This window comes from Drosophila miranda, chromosome XR, assembly GCF_003369915.1.
Source record: "Drosophila miranda strain MSH22 chromosome XR, D.miranda_PacBio2.1, whole genome shotgun sequence".
In the NCBI taxonomy this organism is placed as follows: Eukaryota; Metazoa; Arthropoda; class Insecta; order Diptera; family Drosophilidae; genus Drosophila; species Drosophila miranda.
In genome coordinates this window covers 32934571-32955417 of record NC_046674.1, presented here as the reverse complement: position 1 = coordinate 32955417, position 20847 = coordinate 32934571, and the positions used below count along the sequence as shown (strand labels likewise).

At 42.4% G+C, this 20847-nt stretch overlaps 2 protein-coding genes across 3 annotated transcripts in view; one reads left to right on the top strand and one right to left on the bottom strand.

Moving 5' to 3' along the window:
* LOC117186769 (protein scalloped) overlaps positions 1-3340 on the bottom strand; it is a 68322-nt gene extending 64982 nt beyond the window's left edge. The window contains exon 1 of one of the 2 annotated variants that reach the window (XM_033387998.1): positions 1180-3340. In XM_033387998.1, coding sequence (XP_033243889.1) covers positions 1180-1213 — 34 coding nt within the window. In that variant the 5' untranslated portion in view covers positions 1214-3340. The remainder of the gene's footprint in view (positions 1-1179) is intronic. The other variant, XM_033388008.1, reaches the window with a different exon arrangement.
* Positions 3341-6947: 3607 nt separating this feature from the next.
* LOC117186595 lies at positions 6948-8000 on the top strand. The gene is made up of 2 exons (XM_033387575.1): positions 6948-7155; positions 7219-8000. Exons 1-2 carry the CDS (start codon positions 7122-7124, stop codon positions 7647-7649), a joined length of 465 nt encoding a protein of 154 aa, XP_033243466.1. The 5' UTR covers positions 6948-7121; the 3' UTR covers positions 7650-8000.
* The last annotated feature ends 12847 nt before the right edge of the window (positions 8001-20847 follow it).

The window sequence follows — 20847 nt, the reverse complement described above, 5'->3', positions numbered from 1 at the left end:
TTGTGAGATGCATTCTCATATGAAGTTTGTTTTAATGTTTTTTTTTTTCGAATTCCCCTTCTATTCCCAGAGATGAAAAAATATCCAGCTTTATCCAGAATTGTAAAGATAAGGGACTCTGGCTGTTTTAATACATACATATACTATAAAGATATATGTATACCTCCCAATTAAAAATGAATAAGCTGAACAGTGGAGGATGGAGAATTTCAAAAACAATTTCAAACTTTACACAGCAAAATAATAAATAAATAAAATAAAATAATAGTAAAATAGCCGTAGGTGTTCTATAGTTTTCAGTTTTATCGTATCTTCCCCACAAACCTAATATACCCCAATACTCTTTTGAGTATCGGGTATAAAAATGCGGGGGAACGTTGCGAGTCGCAGCTACGGCCACGACTCTACATTTATACCCGATACTCAGTCAGTATGGCTTCCCTCCGCCAAAAGGCATTCATGACGAAGAGTGTAGCCACTGAAAATTGATTTGTTTCATCTGGCTAATAATAATCCGATCTGATCCAGATTCAGCTAGATATGGGCATTCTCTACGATTTTGCGATTTTGGTTTGTCGTATCTTCAAAATTGTGTATGCCACATATTTTCGTTCGTTGTGGGGGCGATAGTGGGCGTGGCAAAATTTGGAAAAAAAAACTTAATTAACTTAGAAGAACGGACACACGGACAGACAGACATATGAAGCTTTATCGACTCGGCTTTTGATGCTGATCAAGAATATATATATATACAATATACATATGTATGCTATATGGGTCGAAGGGAAGGCCCTGTGTTACACACATTCACTTCCACCATTAATCTAATATATCTCTATAATCTTTAAGTCTTGGATTTAAAAAATATTTAGGCACAAAAAATAGACAGATTGCAAAACCAGTTTACAAATAAAAAGATATCTGCGGCCAGCCGCGGCGATATGCTATGCTTGTCCGCCCATGACTCATCGGCGTTGCCGTCATGCGGTGTGCTCAGCTCCGAGCAAGCGCAGGTCAAGCTCCATCTTTTGTGAGAGAGGCTGTGCAGTGTATCTCTGGCTCTGCGAGTCCAGATGGAACAGGATAGGACAGGATGACTTTCTCGCAACTTCCTCTGGGCGCGGGAAAGGTATACATATGTATGTACATGTGATATTATATATTATTATTTGAACTTACTTTTGTACAAGAATTTTGAGTAATCACAGTCCATGATGTTGGCGTGGATTCAATTAAGTGGATTCAATTTCTGGATTTTATTGCAATTTTAGTTTTTCCAGCTTATATGGAGACCCATATGGCTCTTGACGCCGCTTTCATTTAACTGAGTAAGTATTCAGGCTGATTTACTCAATTAATTGATTACACATTACATGAATTTTCACTAAAAACCTTCATTGGCGACGGCTTTCAATCCAAGGTCGTTGTCGCATCTACCAGTACCTTGATTCTTCTTTGTATTTGTTTTGTATCACTTTACGCTTTCGATGAAGAAACACAAAAGTTACTGCCGTGCACAAAAGTAAAATAGTAGAACAGTCAAAACCGTGGGTTGGCAGCGGCAGACAAAAACAAGCACATAGAATCAAAACTTTGTCGTTTGCTTTGACCATTTGCCGTCGGCGTAGGCACTGCCGTACCGCACTGACTTGGTGAAAATGACTCCGAATCTCATGAACCCTTCTTGAGGGAACTTTTCGAGTTTTGGATGGACTCCTTTCAATTAGTTATTTCATTAGTTCCTTGTGTTCTTGTCGCTCCTATACTAACGCTTGTAGAAAGCTGGAGACACAGACTGCGGCTACGATGACGATTACGATTACGATTAGGATTACGATTACGATGTCGAGATCACCAGTATATAAAAAGGTTCGACTGTCTGTGAAGCCACTTGTTATGCCTCTTGTTTTGGTATGATTTGTTGCTTTTGAAATTTAATACCACTTGGAAATCATGTATAACATTAAGATTTGCAAGTTTTCATGGCCATTTTTCTTTCTATTTTTTTCACAGTATTATGTGCTACATAAGTACGTATCCGATGTACATATGTATATAAAATAATTTACTGTATGTCAACGAAAAACTTCTCTGGCTGTTACTGTTGGATCCAGTGCTAAGGCAGCAAAATTCTTGAAAATGTTTCAATGCGTTATATTTGTATGTACATATGTTTGCACATTTGCGAATACGTATAGGTGCACATGCATTATTTTACATGCATATACATATATATACATAGATATGTATCTTGTGGTGTGGGTGTCATCGTAATAGTCCCACATACATTACTGGTGTCGCTGTCTGTTGCTTTCCCGTTTGAAGCTTGACTACATATCTGTAAGTGTATATACATACATACATACATCTGTATTTAATTATTTCTCCGCGAACGTCGTGTAATGTCTATGCTATTGAATGGAATATAAATCGAAGGATAACCGCAGCTACATACAGCTACGTACATATTTGATAAAATGATTATTCAGCAGAAGCATATCGTTAAAAGAAGTACACTATTTTGGGGGAGATTTTGTTTGGTTTAATTTCGGTTTTGTTTGGATTGCAAAAGCGATGAGTGCAACAGTTGGGCAGTAGCCGACGTGCAACCATTTTGCATTTCTTTAAAAACTGTCATATAAGTACACGGAAAAAATAGAAAAAAATGAGTGTGCCAAGCGGCGCGCGCGAACAGTGTGCACAATATCAAAAAATACGGCTTAGAACAAATCCACACGAACAAAGACGGACACATCAACATGCACGAGAACATATGCAATACAATTATAGTTTTCCATCTCGCGCCGCCGTCGCAGTCGCCCCGCCACCGTTCTGCCCTATGTGCCCTTGATGTGTTGCGAATTTAACTAAATTTCGTTTGCCTGGCAGGCACCCCGCCGATCGGCAAGGCAGAACACGCTTTGAGTAGTTTGTGTGCGATTTATCAGGGAAATATAGGCATGATTTTCTTGAGCTTTTTCTTTTCTCGGCTCGACTGATGGCTGGAAAGTTGGCTGGTACATGTCCACGCCATCATGGTCCACGCGTCGTTCTATTCCCGACCATTAAGCTGTCCGACCCGAATCAAAAACGACCAGCAATAGACGAACCGTTGAAGTTGGGTAGTAATTAAACTCGTACTTCACGCACTGAAGACATTTTTTTTACTTTGCAATGACATACATACATACATACATTGGTATATGTACGTGCGGTAGCGTTCCGCCTGTTCTTTTATATCGCCTACACCACTCAGTTTTTAATTTTAAATCTTTTAAATACGTGCTAAACGAGCTTTCGCTTACGAAATGACACCAACACAAGCGACGGTATAAACAAAACTAAAAATACCAAATTAGCTCAAAATGTATTTCAGGCAAAAATTAAAACAGCAAAAGCGCTCATTGAGCATACGACGTCCCGACCGATTCAGCTCAGCGAGAGTTCGAGCGAACAAAAAAGTGAACGAGCGAGTGAGCAGGCAAAAACTGGTGGCACTTGCGTTGGAGTAGGGAGTAGAGAGACAAACGCTTCCAGTGGTCCCAAGAGATTGTTGGATACGCGTGGTACACACAATCGCACCACATACACGTTGGCAGAAACAACACGGCAAGTGTCACTCGTATACTGTACGTATGCATACATACATACATATGTATGTACATATGAGTGCTGTGCTGTGCTGTGAGAGAAATAGTCAGAGAGACAGCGCATGCGAGAGTGAGTTCCAAGAGTCGCATGAATCAGATTCGTTTCCGCTGTTGTGACTTGGCCGCCACCGAGTTCCGCTCAAACACGTGCCGTGCCGAACCGAACGATACCGACTAAAATTGATTTGAGTTGAGTGTGGGAGCACAAGTATAAGAGACAGCAGAACTTTTGATTGTTAATACGTACATATGTATGTGCAAGGGCCATATCTGCAGCATGTTTATGGGGGGCACCTGATTACTTGATTTTCAACTCTCAATTTTATCACTACTAAAGTTGGTTCTTTCAAAGATGAGCTTATCCCTAAATTTCTACTATTTTATTGCTTTTAGGAATTCATTTGACCAATGGAAATTTACGAATCATAGTCATGAGAAAACGAGAAAGGAGCTTCGGGGCTTTGATGCTTTTTCAGATTTTTCTAAAAGCTACTGCTGCTGCACATGTATGTACATATGTATATATGTATGTATGTATATAAGTACACATGTACATATTTATCGCTGGCCATTAAATCAATGCTTCATGTCAGTTTGAAAAGTCTGGTCATATATGTATGTATTTACATATCTCTATATATCTATAGTTATTGATATTATGAGTAATAAAAAGTGACTATTTTTTTTTGTTACAAAAAATACTACAAATTTGTATTTTCCAACGTACCGAACTATGTAAGAAACTTTGTAACGGTAAAATGCCCATTCGGTAGAGTTTTTCGAACTGCTGCAGCTTTGCTATTTAGCCATACCTTTATATTAATGATACTTTTAACGACGATCAATTTACGTGCCTATACAAATAAAATATAAATATAACAACAATAATTTAATTTTATACGAATAAAATATAAAACAACAAGAATCTAATTTTTCGGACTTTTGCTGCATTTTGAAAAACAAAATTTCAATAAAATATTTTGAAAATGCTATAATTATGGTATTTGAATGCCTATTATGTTAAGTTGTTGGGTTTAAGATAAAATGTTTTTAAAGCCAATTTACAGCTGCATTCATTGGCTTTTTAGAATTAAATCGTTCTTCCTTAAATTTAGCATACTCAAGTTACATACATATATACATAAATATGTGGTGAAAGTGGATGTGTTTACCACCCAGAAGTAAGCGTTTCCGACTCCATAAAGTATGCAATATAGCCAGACTTAAAAATGTAAATTGAAAAAATAAGACTATGTTATCCAACACACACAGTCAGCCAGTTAGCAAATTTGGCTCTGAAAAGTTCAACAATTGATAATCTCTGCAGCAGCGCTGTTCCCAGCTCAACTGGAAAGCCAACTGGATGCATATCTCTCATTCTCATTGCATGCTTTTCCCATAAGGCTGTAAGGAAGTAAGTAAAGTCTAATGTCATGCAGCAATAACAGCTGACGTAGCCCGACTTTGTTATCGATACATCGGATGTTAAAGATAACAGATGATTTTGTAAGTGCAATAACTAACCATACAGTTTATATTTAGATGTACAAGTTCATATAATGAACATGTCGCACAGCGAACACAGAAAACTAAATCCCAGGGTCTTTGGCTCTGGCGTTCGGCTACCGCCGCGTCATGATCCAACCAGCAGAGCATGCAAAGCGTTGCGTGTTAGTATAACACACAATATGTTTTCAAAAAAATATCTGATGGTATATTTTCGTTTTCAGAGTTTTTAACGCCGGTTTGCTTTCTGTTGTGCCTCCAGCATATTTCTTTGTATTTTTGGCAAACGTTGCATTAACCGAATCGGGCTGCGACAGGACGAAAACGCAGTATTTTTACCCTGACCAATTATTTCAGATTTTTTTTCGTTTTTTTGTATAAAATGCGGAGGAGTACTTTTCCGTTTTCAAAACGGAAAAATCTTGCGTCGTGTGAAAATCGGGGAACCAGCTCTATAATAGTGAAAAAAACCCCTATCTTCGACCTGCTGTTCAGCTGTTCAGAGAGGAAGGTTGATTGGGAAAATTAACCCAATGCTGAACATTAAATTAAAAACGAGGAGGAGCGTTGTGAGTCGCAGCTACGGCCGCCACTTTACATTTATACCCGACACTCAGTCGGTGAAAAAAGGAAGATATAGCCCGAAATTTGCTAAACTGTCAGCACTGAACCGAGCACGTCAGTTACCACAGCCAAGACCTGGGACTCAACGCAGCGTATTCTGTTGGTACATTTTCAATGGATGAACAGACGCATCTACATAAATACTGTATGGTTAGTAATACCACTGGGGACCAAAAATAAAATAATACCTCAAAAATTTCTTATCTTATTTTTCATTCGAATATCACGGGTATATTTGATCTATCAACGTGAAAATACAGATTTGCTCGAAACTCAGAAAAATAGGTCCGTTGAAAATATACACCATAAAAACTAATCATTTTGCAAATATTATTTACAAAATATATATATCGATATTTTGATATTGCAATATATAGCATCAGTGTTGCCAGATTTTGATAGTCACCATAAGCTAGATTGAAGAAAAAAATAAGCTAGAATAAGCTAAAAGTTTTAAAGAAAGCTAACCATAAAAAAACACTAAAATAATGGATAATTGAATTTTGTTGATATTTATGTTTCAAGTTTTAATTAAAGTAAATATATAATTTTATCCACTTCATTATGCTATGGCCGAGTGCTCAGCAATGTAAAAACAAAGTGCAGCCTTCTGCTCCTCTGTTTTTGCGGAATTTCAACAAAACGTAGTCTGTTAGTTTGTGCCATGCTTGCATTAGACGCAATATGTTTTTAGCGACAGCATGCTGCCGTTATTCGTTCAACTTGGCCCCCAATTGTTGCCTTACAAAAGCAGCAGTACAATTTGGTGGGGTCAGCTGGCACATTGAGTAGCCACTCCTTAAATTCATTAAAATTTAACTAGAAATTGTGGAAATTTTGTCTATAAGACACTTTCGGCATTTTTGTGTATGTAATGTGTAAACATGTACATTTATCAACGAAAAATTACCATACATTTATACACAAAATTGGATGATACACAAAAATACGAACAAAAAATATGATTTTTGTCCGATTTCTCGATAAAAATTAACAAATATTTCAATACAATCAACAAACAAAAATTGTTTTGTACCAAATTATTTTAAGCCAAAATAAGCTAAATGAAATTTGAAGTAAGCTAGATTGTAAGCTATAAGCATTTCAATTATTTTTCAAGCTATTTGATTTTAAAATAAGCCAAATCTAGCTTAAAATAAGCTAAAATGGCAACAGTGTATAGCATCTCTATTCACCACTACTATATATTTTTGACAATTGATTTCATTAAAAAAATAAGGAAGTGTACTGCCCGTGACAGAATATATAACAAAATCGTTGTCTGGTGCTGTCCACAATACAGTTAAAATTGCAACCAAACGATAGTAGCATCCCACGAATATGGCATTAAAAAATGGGAAAGGAAATAAAGAGCGTACGTTTGAAAAAAAAAAAAATATACATCGTACTAATGATAATTATTAATGTATTAATAAAGTCAATAATATGTCACATGAGGAGCTGCAAGAATGGACCACAAAAATCATATGCGAAGCTCAGTGCGAAAATTCAATGAACCAAAATCTGGAGTTGACACGCTTGTACTCTACTGATGTGCACTCTATAGTGACAAATTTTGAGCAAAATGCCATCGATGCAGCCATTGCTTGTCACGGACTTTTCATGGATAATGCCCGTCAAGAACCTTCCACAATCAATGATGAAGAGCAACAACCTCCAGTGCGTCGACAGCGCCTGTCGCTACCGCAGCAGCAGTCTACATTTAGCAACGATTTAATAAGACATATAGAGCCAGTGCACAATAAAAACTCATATGCTAAATCGCACAACAGGAATCAGGATTTACACCTTTTCGAGGCGGTTATATTGGAGACAATTGACAGACTCGGCTTACGCCGCACAACTTAGCCAATGTTTTCGGGATTGTACCAACATATGTATAAACACACAAAAATAATTTGTTGATCTACAATCTATAATTTGGGCTTAATTACAAGCGAATGTGTAGCTATAATTTTAGATTTAACCTTTTAATTTCTGATGATTCGGGGTACTGGTACTTCGATTCTCTTTTAGGTTGTTCTTCGACTCTGCGCTCGGCCCGCTGCCTACTGGGCTTCGTATTTTTAGCCCGGTCCCAGAATCCTATATCAAAATACGCTGCCGTTGGCGTTGCATAACATGCAACATCTTGGTATTGTATAGTCTTTGCTTTAACTTAACCAATTAAACTAGTCAAAAGCAAAAATAAAAACTCAATATCGACACACTTTTTTGATAAGACTTGAGGCCCCAAAACTGTTCAATGAATTGTGTGTTTTTATACCCGATACTCAAAATGAGTATTGGGGTATATTAGATTTGTGGTAAAAGTGGATGTGTGTAACGTCCAGAAGGAATCGTTTCCGACCCCATAAAGTATATATATTCTTGATCAGCATCAATAGCCGAGTCGATTGAGCCCTGTCTGTCTGTCCGTCCGTCCGTCCGTCCGTCCGTCCGTCCCCTTCAGCGCCTAGTGCTCAAAGACTATAAGATCTAGAGCAACGATGTTTTGGATCCAAACTTCTGTGATATGTCACTGCTACAAAAATATTTCAAAACTTCGCCCCGCCCACTTCCGCCCCCACAAAGGACGAAAATCTGTGGCATCCACATTTTTAAAGATACGATAAAACCAAAAACGCAGAATCGTAGAGGATGACTATATGTTCTAGAGTGTAAAATCTCAACCAGATCGTATAATTATTATAGCCAGAATCAAGAAAACAATTTCATTTTTTCTCGCTCTGTCTCTCTCTAACACACAGGTTTCATGGTCGGTTTTGCCACTTGCAAAATATGAGTTCAAGGATCTCAGAACCTATAAGAGCCAGAGCAACCAAATTTGGTATCCACACTCCTGTGATATCGGACCTTGACCGTTTCGTGTCCAAATTTCGCCACACCCCCTTCCGCCCCCGCAAAGGACGAAGAACCAAATTTGGTATCCGCACTTCTGTTAGATCTCACTATAAAACGTATATCTCAGAATTTCGCCCCACCCTTTTCCGCCCCCACAAAGGACGAAAATCTGTTGCATCCACAATATTGCAGATTCGAGAAAACTAAAAACACAGAATCATAGATAATGACCATATCTATCAGATTGCTGAATCTGGATCAGATCAGATCATTTTTATAGCCAAAAGGAACAAATCAATTTGCAGTGGCTACGCAGCGCCCGACGTCACGCTCAGACTGATTTTCTGTCTCTCTCGCAAGCACTCTTTGTCGTGTCGTTTTATATTCGCGGTGTCTGCCGGAGGAGAGCCATACTGACTAAGTATCGGGTATAAATGTAGAGTTGCGGTGTCCGCAGCAACTCACAACGTTCCCCCTCGTTTTATCAGTACAATTGCGGAGGTTAAAGAGGAATCACTCGGTCTGATATGGTCTTCAGCCAGCAATTCTTCAATAAATTTGTCAACTACTCGTTTGTCATGATATAAAAGCTCTCTTGGTGTGGAATATATTGGGGCTTGTGACATAATTTGTATCTTCATTTCATACTTATGTTCAATGGCTGGTATGTTGGTCAGGTCTAAGTAATTTAATTCAATTAATGTTCGGATTTCACTTCGCGCGTTTTCACTAAGTTTGTAATCAATATTGTAGTCCTCAATGTCAATTTCGTCTATATTGTAAATATTCTGAATATCGGAAGTTTGCTCAATTACATCTAGAAGCGCATTACTTATCGGAAGTTCACTGTTATTCGGAGGTTTTTTTAATGTTACCTGATGTTGTCTGACTCTCTATTTTGTCTAATCTATGGCCTAAAGTTTCTGAATTATCATCAATTGGTGTTTTCGATTTTTGAAAGGGTTCATAACTATTAGCAGTGTCAACCGGATGTGTGGGACTTAGTTGATCTAAGGCTATATCGTTGAAAGCAATCATGCTAGGCAAAATGGTATTTTTTCACTTAATTTGAAACTTAAATTTTCCATTTTATTTGTCTCGGGCTTATGATGTTCATAAAATGATAATTTTAACTTATACTTCTTCAAAAAGGGTCTACCCAATAGAAAATCTTCTGACATGTATTCATCTGGAATGATGTAAAACAAAATCATATTTTCAATGTCATGATGGTTATGGTTCATGGTTATCTGTAAGTACATTTTTTCATAAGTGAAAAGAAGTGAGCCGCTGACACTACGGATGTTCGATGGTAAAAGAGTGTATTTTTTAATGTTTTTGAATCGTAATGTTGAAGCTCTTACAATATTAACGGCGCTGCCCGTGTCGAGCATAGCGGAAAGAATATTTTGATAAGTTTTGCGTTTTTGTGGGGGCGATAAGAGCAGCAAGCGTAGTTGTGTAGCAGAGGTGCGAGAATGCATACAAATGCTTATGGTGGATCCCTTAGTAAAAACGCTGGTATCGTCCAGCCCATACACAAGTGCACACGATTGAGTTCTCCCAAGCTGAAACTGCTGGGCGAACTTGGATGTGACGAGATGCAGCTGCGACAAGGCACGACAAGGAACTAAAACGCCAGACCGATTCTTAACTTTGTAGCCAAAAGCATAACATCAGAGTGAAGACCTTGGGTAGCAAGGGAGGTAGAGGAATGTAGAGGCGAGCTTCTAACAGAATTTTGAGCAACGGTAAGAGCTTCTGGTTGAATGGCCATATCGGGAGGAGTAATACCTGGGCAGCTTTGGGTTGTGGGCTGTATACTATCGAAGTGCAGCAAACTATGATGCCTACCGCCGCATACTCGACATTTTTCACTATTGCATGCGCGGGTCCGGTCCCCGATTTTAGGCAATTGAAGCATAGGGAAAGCTTCTTCACTTCTTTGTGGCGCAGCAACGGTGAGAGATTTCCGAATATCTTGCACGAGTATATTCCATGGCCCGCTGAGTGGCAAAAGACGCATACAGACGGGTCGGCGGAAGAATTGGAAGCTACAAACGTTTTTTTAACCTGCGTATAGAATTGGTTTTTTCCCACCTGATCGCTACTAGCGTGTGTCGCTGTAGCGTATTCCAAACGCTCCATTTTCTGGCAGCATTGCTGCAAGAATTCGTAGAATTCCTCTGCGGTAGGTATAGCATCCGACGATGTGTGCTCCTCCCACTTGGTTTGCGTCTTCGAATCCAACATCTGCAGGAGCATGTTGATGACCATGAATCCTGAAATCTCCTTAGCAGTTTCCAATGTCTGCAACGCTCGCATGTGTAAATTTACTGCATCCGAAAACTTCCGAAGCCTTTTAGCAGAAGGTGAGACTATCCTCTTGAGCCCAAGAATAAGCGTTTATTAAGTATATCCAGAGCCGCACGGTAATTGGAACTGGAGAGCTCCAACGATTGAACCGAATCCAAAGCCGCATCAGCGAGGCAAGAGAGAAGGCGTTGGAATTTCTAGATGTCACTGAGATCCGCATCCGCTTCAATCACCGAATTAAACATTGCCATTAAATCCGAAAACTCTACGTATCCACCAGAAAACTTAGGCACCTTTAGCTCAGGAAGTCGCTGCTTGTGAGCCATGATGATGGTACTATGTCCAGAATGGTTTGGCAGAGTCGCAAAATGGGCAGAGGCGTGCGACTGGCCGTGAGAGCAGCCAGCAACTCAGCTTTCAATGATATGAACAGAGTATCAAAGTTGTCGCGCAGCTCACTACCAATCTCGTCTGGATCGAACGCCTTCAACTCATTATGGGCCTTATTGAACTTCTCTCGAATTTCTGCCAACACATCAAGGGGAACCTCAATTTCCACGGCGGTCAATTTATCGATTATCAGTCTGGAATCAGCCATCAAAATATTTCCGCCCGCGCCTGTTTTTGGATCGTTGTCCATGTTAAACGTTGTGCAATTCGACACAGCAACGGAAAATGAAATACCGCTTAAGCGACGCGAGAGCGAGAATAGAAGACAAGAAAAATAAAGAACCGCGACTACAGCTGCTCAGAGAATGAGAGATTTGACGCTTAAAGTACAGGAGTATGTATATAAACATTCCAGACGCACTCTCACTGAATTTGCATTTTAAACTGTTTTTTAAGTGAACCAAAATGTATTTGTTGATAGCTAAACTACCCAACAACAAAATATTGTACAATTAATAAGTATTTTAAACGCCCTGCTAAACGCTCTCTGCCAGCTCGCTCTTCGCTATCTCTGCTTTGCGTCTGCCCACCGTTGTCTGCCGAGCGAAGCTGCGCTTAGCGATCGGAGCGGCAATGTAAAGGGCAGGCAGGCCTCACTTGCAATTTGGATGTCACGCATTAAAGTACATATCGCAATTTTATTTCTGCGCCGAGTTTTGTTTAATTTGGCCGTCAGCCTTCGGGTGCTACAGGGGGATAAACGGATGTCGGGTCGGCTCGTCACAACTGTAGACTCGGAACGGGGCACAGGCGCCTCGGGTTCACGGCTTGCTCTGGATCCAAGGTGACTGTGCTCCGCGTCATAGGATACAGGTGGGTACGAGCGAACCGGCAACCGCCGTAACTGTACACACCGTCGGAAGTGCGACTATACTCTCCCCGTAAGGGCGGCTGGAAACAGGTCCTGGTACGGTCATGTCTCTGCCAGGATGCTGGCTAATTGTAGTCGGGTGGAGAGAAGAAAACTCTCAGTGAAATAACCCCAATCCAAGGTGACACTGTCATATGCCGAGGGATGCATGGCCGAGGGGGTGCTCGGTCGCTTATATGTGGACTCTGGATACCTACCGACCTATACTCTCCCCGTAAGGGCGGCTGGAAACAGGTCCTGGTACGGTCATGTCTCTGCCAGGATGCTGGCTAATTGTAGTCGGGTGGAGAGAAGAAAACTCTCAGTGAAATAACCCCAATCCAAGGTGACACTGTCATATGCCGAGGGATGCATGGCCGAGGGGGTGCTCGGTCGCTTATATGTGGACTCTGGATACCTACCGACCTCCAGTTTTAATTAAGGCTTCCCGGGGCACGCGGGCTATGCCCCGGGCGACTAACCCCTTCCCGCCTACTCGTGTGACCAAACATGCCAAACAAATATATTCAAACAAAAAACACCGCAAAGGAGCTTGGCACTCCTCCTAAAGTGCCGGAGGGAAAAGACCATCCCTCTACAAACGCATCTGGGAAACCAGTGCCCAAAAAGACGGGGAAGGAGACTAAGTCGGTCCACCGTCTCGAGGCAGCAGGCGCTGTGAGGAGAGGAGCGATATCGCGGCTGGCTGACCCCTTGGGACCGGGGACCCCTTGACAACCCCGGCATGCGGCGCCTCTGCCTCGAAAGATAGGCCCAAGTTCCAAGACAAGAGACGTGCGGCCTTCATCCTGGGCAACGAAGACACGGTGTTCCTGGCGTCTGCCCAGGGAATCGAATCGCGGCGATGGGCCAAGACAGTCCTGCCCGACTACCAGCCAGCCAAAGCTGGCAAGGCCACAGCAAAGGCCCCAAGCAAGCGGCAACGCTCGGCGGAGGACACTCAGTCCAACAGGCCAAGAGGACGAAAACCGTGAGCAACCGCTCGTTTGCTGAGGTGGCGAGAGGAAAAACCCTGATTGGAGTCCTAGATAGGGGCTGTAGTGCGCTTGTTGTAAGAAAAAATTGTTTGCATCGACGTCTTAATTTTCCCTAAAATTATGCTACGCGAATAGGCTAAGTCTTCTGTTGGGTCCAAGAAAGCTAAGCTTTTAACACGCCATCTACTGGGTGCGCTTCGTCACCGTGGGCTGCCCATATTATTTTGTTTGGCTGACGTTTTAATCGGCCTCCTCCTCCCACTGTCATTTTGACAAATCGAAAAGAAAAAGGGAAGAACGAGGGGATGAGGCCTTGATTTCCGGGAAAAGCAGCTCGCTCTCTCCTCGTGGTATCCGAACAGTACGGACGTACTTATCCAGCTCAAAAAAAAAAAAATTAATAAAAGGTAAAAATCAAATAAAAGTTCTTGGGAGATCAGCACGATCCGCCGGCCTTTCGGAAGAAAGACCCCATCCACCCAGACGAGAAACCAATCCCCGATCCACGGTGCAGAGGATGGTGCGAATTTTCTGACGATCGCCCCAAAGCGGGCCACCGTAGAGTTGGGAAGCTCCACCCAACGCCCCAACGCCCTCCGCCAACGCGGTCCACCGTAGAGTTGGGAAGCTCCACCTAAAGCCCCAACGCCATCCACCACAGCGAGCCCTTCAGCAGTTCCCGAGCTTCAGCGCCGACAGAGAGCGGCCCCTCAGCCGTTTCCGAGCTTTAGCGCCGGCAGCAGCGAGCTCTTCGCCGCCCCAACGCGAGCCGTCGCGACCGAGAGTGGGCCATCCAGCCACCGGGCCAAGAGCCTTAAACAAAAAGTGCCAAGTGATCTTCCTTGCCAGGAATAACCAGACCCGTCCAAGGAAAAAGAGACCCTGACCCGAATTTTTTTTTGTCACCGTGCTTCGCCCTAACCTAAAAGCCAGATCATGACATGTGAAGGTTAAATGTATTAAATAAACCCCAACGGAACGGGCAGAACTCGTATGATCCTCTTGTGGCGCATTGTGCGTTTATTCCCAAAGAACTTATGTGCGCTTGTTAGGCCGTTGACCCCTTTGTGCATATAAAACGAAACCAGCTGCTTGGAGCTTTTTCCGTGCGCCCACACCTTGGTCTATGGATCAAGACCTACCCCAACGAATCTAAATAAACGAATAAATATTGAATAAAGTATAAAATATAGAAGTTAAAGATGGAATAATTTGATTTATGAACTATATATGCTCAAAAAAAAAAAGCCCTAAACAAAAAGAAAAAGAAGATCAAGATAATCTGGTGTTAGCCGTGGTCATGCGTGTGCATGTGTGTGTGCTCTCTCTCTAAAACTTACAGGTATTCCCCTCGCCGAAAGATCTTTTGGACGTGGCCGGAACATGAAAGTACGTAAGTGAACAAACTCCCAGTTAACGTTTATAAACTTTTAACATAAAGAGATAAAAGAAAAAACCATACATGAGCCCGGTCGCCCGTAGTCTTTGATTTTTCCCTAAATTATGTTGGAGCTTTTTTTTGTTGTAAAGAGGCCTTAAGCCCATGCAAAGCTCAAGAGCTTTGGAAGCTGTAAGCTTTAGCGCAGATCAGCGGCAGCAGGTGCTTCACACCTATGCGACGGTTATTAGTTACCCTTACTTCTGCATTAATACAAAAATACCGAAAATGAAGAAATCTTAAATTACAAAAGTTCCTACTTAAATATTCATTATTATTGTTATTATTCGTTAAATTATTCCCAGTACCCTACCACCTGTTTTTGAGATCATATATTTTATTCCTATTATTTAAAATTATTATTCCTATAGTTTTAATTCTCTTATTGCCCTAGCTTATACTCACCCCATAACTATCTATCATTTTCCTTCTACCCATGTATTTAGCTTTAGGCACTATCGATAAAAATAAATATTGTTAAAGATTTGGAAATGAATTGTTAGAAGATTTTTGTTTAGGAGCCATGCAGGGATCGATGAGGGAGAGTGAGGTATGAGCCCCGGCGAGAAAAGGGATCATCCATAAGCCATATTTTCTTCGGAATTAGGATGATCAAGGTTGGGAGGGCCATGGCTGTTGCATCCAACACCAGCACAGCTACCCGTCGGTTCGGATATGCAACGCGGAAGCCCACTTCCCTGTCCCCTTAATTCCTTTGTCCCTTCTAATTCCCCCAGCCTCCTCATCCTCCTTCCCCAACCCCCTAACACTAGTCATACGGTCATACGCAGGGTATCGCACGCGAAAAAAAAATAATAATAAGATAAGGTATCGACGCGAGCACGTATAGGAAAGGACCAGTATAGGAACCCCCCCATACTACCGATCATACAGCCGGAGCCAGCGCGTGCGCCAGTCCTGCCCGATACACCCCCGACCAGCTCGAGTGGCACCGCCACACACAACAATCGTGGGGCCCGATCCGGCTTGCCCCATTTAAAGAAATAACTTGGTCAAAAGTAACACCTGACTTTTATCCTTGCCAGACCGTTTTTTTTGTGGTTTTTTGCTCGTCTTTCCTCTGCAACTTATCCAGTGGATACTGTGGATCCGTGTAAGCTCATCATGGCCTACAGGGCCTAGTATCGTGCAGGGTATATTGGCGTGCAGTAGGTCCGATACACTGGAAGTGTTATAACTTATATTGGGTATAACTCCGTGGGTCGAGCTTAGCCTATCAACTAGTTGAAGATTGTTATAGGAGCTAAGCGAGAACACTACTGCAGGAAAGGAGAGCGCATTCCAAATCGTTTATGATGAAATTCTACGAAGATTGCCCCTAATTAACTGGGTTTTGGCTGTCCCGAGGAACCCCTGAGAAGATTACTGAGGTTGCAAGCCTCGGTAAGCCTAGGTGACATCGGACTCCCATACTACCTGATGATTAGTGGAACTAATCCAGCACCTTTCTCAGCCCCAATACTTCTGATCTGACCTTTTAGATTTCGCTGGATGAGGGATTATTTATCCTGCCACTTAACTTGTGAGGCAGATTTCAGTTATAAGTAGATTACCCCATTCCTGTCCCTTCCCTACCCGAAAACAATGCAATCCGCTTTACTCTATTCCTACCCAAAAAACGATTGCATGGCTCCTAAACTGTTTTGATATCTACATATATCTATATCTATTGACTGTGACTTTTTTTTGTATTATTTTTTTTGCATTTGCTATATATATCTAATATATTCATACTTGGTGGTGCCCAAACCGAATTGGTGGTGTCTCGTAGTACGGAGAATTTAGCCCTCTCAGAAGACACGGGGAAACATTGCCAAATTTGCTCCGAAGTAATCGTTTACCAGATACAACTATTGTCGGCCAGTTGTGGGCACACCTTCCACAGAGTGTGCTTCACCGCTAAAAGTGGTAACAAACGGAAGTGTCCCACTTGTCAGCAAGACCTGAACATCACATCGGCCTCAGCTGAGAATCTTAGTCCCATTGGTCCGTCTACGTCTAGAGCACGAATGCCATCTGTTACTCAGTCCCTTCAGACTAGAAGTCCAAGCAAAAGAGTTGAAGCGTTAAGCCCTCTTGAGATGGCTAACTCAGAGAATGCCAACAGGTCTCCAATCTCCGTCGACCCTCAACAGAATCAGGCCACTATGGCGGAAACTATACAGCAGTCCATAGTGGACGCGATTAGAGTAGCTATGGTAGAGCAAACCCGAATTTTGGCGACCAGCATGGCTGATCAAACTAACCGGCTAGTTCGAGCCATTTCCGATGGACTTCAAAGTACGGAATCTGTACCCTCCCCGAACATAAATGCAGCTCGGATGCAACCGGTAGCAGAACTAGAACAGCAAACGATCGAGCAACTTTTTCGGCTGTCCACTAGTGAACAGGTACCAGTGCCGGGGATTAATCAATTGGGAAATAGTTCGTCACCCTCGAATTTGGGGCAAACCCGTAATGTTGGCTCAGGAGTTTCCACAGGTTCCTCCGCTTCATCCCTTCGGGCAGATCGTGTTAGCCAGATAATGTCTAATTGGAAACTGCGGTTTACGGGAAAGGCTGGTATGTCGATTGAGGACTTCATTTACCGTATTGAAGCACTTACAAAGCAAACTTTGGACGGTAACTTTGAAATAACAGCTCGATACGCCAGTAACCTCTTTGATGGAAGCGCCAGCGAGTGGTTTTGGCGGTATCATAAAAGTGTCCCTGAAGTCCGTTGGGCAGATCTATGCCTAGCCTTGCGTGGCCAATTTAAAGACGATAGAACAGATAGGAATATCAGAACAGAGATCAATTTAAGGAAACAGCGACCAAACGAGTCCTTTGATGATTTTTATGGCGTAATTGCCGCATTGGCAGATAAACTGTCTGAGCCCATGTCTGAGGCAGCCTTGGTTGAGACACTGCGAGCAAACCTTTTGGCTGATATACAGCATGAAAATATGAGTCGGCTGCGACGGTGAAATCCTTACGTCACCTGGTCCGAACGCGAGAAATATTCATGCAGTCCGTAGCTAAAACCAAGCCTCCCCTGGCGGCCCCCGAACGATACCACGCCGCCAAGTCAATGCTATATTAGACGAATCTATTGCCCCAGATAGTGAAGAAGTAGGTGAAGAAGAAGATCTGGAAGTATCAGCCGTAGAGTTCGTCTGTTGGAATTGCGGTGGCAAAGGCCATCGATACCAAGAGTGCATGGCCGAACGTAGGGTATTTTGCTATGGTTGTGGCAGGGCCGATACTTATAAGCCTAGTTGCAGGAAGTGCAACCCCCACACGGCAAAAAACTCGTTGTCGCGTGCACCGCCGAAAAGTGCACGCAAACAACTGGTCAACCAAGCGACCAATACCGAGTGATCAATTCTTCTCCTTCCACTGACCTTATTATACCAGACGTGTCAAACAGCGTATACGCTGACCACCTTGCGAGCCCTCCAAATCGATCCCAGCGCCGAAGAAGCGATTTTAAGAAACATTGCAAACTTGAGAAAAGACTGCTCTTAGCTTCTGTAGTTGGAAAACCAAATGATTTACGACCCCATGCTCAGATTATGCTTTTTGGTAAACCAGTCATAGGACTAATGGATACTGGAGCTTCAGTTAGCTGCATAGGGGGAAGTTGCGCGTCCGACGTTATTCGGAATAAAGTCCAATATAAGCCGCTGTCCCTAAAAGTTAGAACTGCCGACGGAAAGAGCCAAAGTATAGTCGGCAAAATTTCCGCAAAAGTCACGTATAGAGGGGAATCCAAGGAACTTTGTTTTTATATTGTACCTTCCTTGACGGGTAATCTCTATTTAGGAATCGATTTTTGGACGGCTTTTGAACTTTTACCGTTGCACTTGATGACACAAAATTTACGTATTGAAACCTTAGAAGACCCCACAATGAGGGCGCTTCTGCCTTCACAGCAAGTATTACTACAGGAGGTAATAGCTCTCTTCCCATCTTACTCAAAGCAAGGTCTAGGAAAGACCTCTGTAATCACTCACACGATAGAGGTAGCCGACGCAAAGCCCATTAAACAACGCCACTATGCGGTGTCACCGGCAACGGAGAAGCTAATGTACGAGGAATTAGACCGAATGCTGAAGCTTGGGGTTATACAAGAATCGGTTAGTTCGTGGTCTTCGCCCGTAGTGCTGGTTAAAAAGCCTGGCAAGGTTAGATTGTGTATCGATTGTAGGAAAGTAAACTCGGTCACGGTAAAGGATGCATATCCCATACCCCTTATAGACGGAATCCTGAGTAGACTACCGAAAGCAGAGTTCATCACAAGCATCGATCTAAAGGACGCGTTTTGGCAAATCCCTCTCGATCAAAAATCTCGTGATAAGACAGCGTTTACCGTGCCTGGCCGTCCCTTATACGAGTTTGTCGTCATGCCATTCGGCTAAACCAACGCACCCTGTACCTTGTCGCGACTTATGGATAAAGTCATACCAGTCCATCTACGGAATGAAATATTCATATATCTTGACGACCTCTTAGTTATATCCGATAATTTTGAGCACCATCTGGAGGTGTTGTCCCTGGTCGCATCCCAACTTTCCAATGCCAATCTTACTATAAATGTGGAGAAAAGCAAATTTTGCCGGAAAGAAGTTAAATATTTAGGCCACGTGATTGGTGGTGGGAATATTCGCACTGATCCTGACAAAATAGCCGCCGTTAAGGACTTTCCAGCTCCCCAGTCGATCAAACAAGTTCGTCGATTTCTTGGAATGACAGGCTGGTACCACAAGTTCATCCACAATTATGCAGCTATTAGTTCACCCATATCAGATACTCTGAAATCTAAGCGCAAGTTTATTTGGACTGACGAGGCTCAGCTTGCTTTCGAGTCATTAAAGTCCCAAATGTGTTCCGCGCCAGTTCTACATAGCCCAAATTTCTCCATACCATTCTCAATACACTGTGACGCCAGTCATACCGGCGTAGGGGCAGTTCTAATGCAAGAAAACAACGAGGGCGCAGACGTACCAATTGCTTTTATGTCGAAAAAGCTTAACAAATGCCAGAGGCAGTACACTGTAACTGAAAAAGAGTGTTACGCTGCGGTTTTAGCCGTAAAAAAGTTCAGGGCATACATTGAGGGCCAAGAATTCACAATCATTACAGATCATGCCTCCTTAAAGTGGCTAATGTCGCAGGCTGATCTTAGCTCCCGATTGGCTCGCTGGTCCTTAAAGTTGCAGGGATTTGAATTTAAAATCTTACACCGAAAAGGGAGTGATAACATAGTCCCCGATGCCTTGTCCCGTACGCACTCAGAAGACTTGTCCTTCTTGGCAATTGATAGCATGTTGGTCGACCCTGATTCTCCTGAGTTCAAATCACCAGAATATCAGTCAATTAAAGAGAAGATTAGGTTGAACAGTTCCCGATTGCCTGATCTGAAAATCAAAGATGAACGCATCTTTCGGCGTGCGGAACATGCCGATGGAACCAAGATCACAGACGATTCCTGCTGGAAACTTTGGATACCCCCATCCCTTGTAAAACCCGTCCTCAAAGCTGCCCATGAGGATCCCTTGTGTGCCCACAGTGGGATAAATAAAACCCTTGAAAGACTCAGGCGATCTTATTATTGGCCAAACTTAGCGGTGGATGTCAAAGAACTCATAAATAATTGCCATATCTGTAAAACCACGAAGCATCCAAGTCAACCCTTAAAGCCACCAATGGGAAATACGGGCTTACCTTCTCGATTCTTTCAAAAATTATTTGTAGACTTTTTAGGACCTTATCCGAGAAGAAAGTCAGGAAATATTGGCATCTTTGTCGTGTTAGACCATCTGTCAAAATTTCCATTTTTGAAGCCCGTACGAAAATTTACAGCAGATTCCATAAAACGCTTCCTGGAAGAAGACCTGTTTCACTGTTTCGGGGTCCCCGAAACCATCGTAAGCGATAATGGGGTCCAATTTAAATCTCACACTTTTAACTCCTTGCTTGACAAATATAATATCTCTCATGTCTATACTGCCTTTTATTCTCCTCAAGCCAATGCTTCGGAGAGAGTAAATAGATCCGTTCTGGCGGCCATAAAAAGTTATGTTGACCCGGATCAACGTAATTGGGATGAGAAATTAAGCAGCATTTGCTGTGCACTTCGGTCTAGCC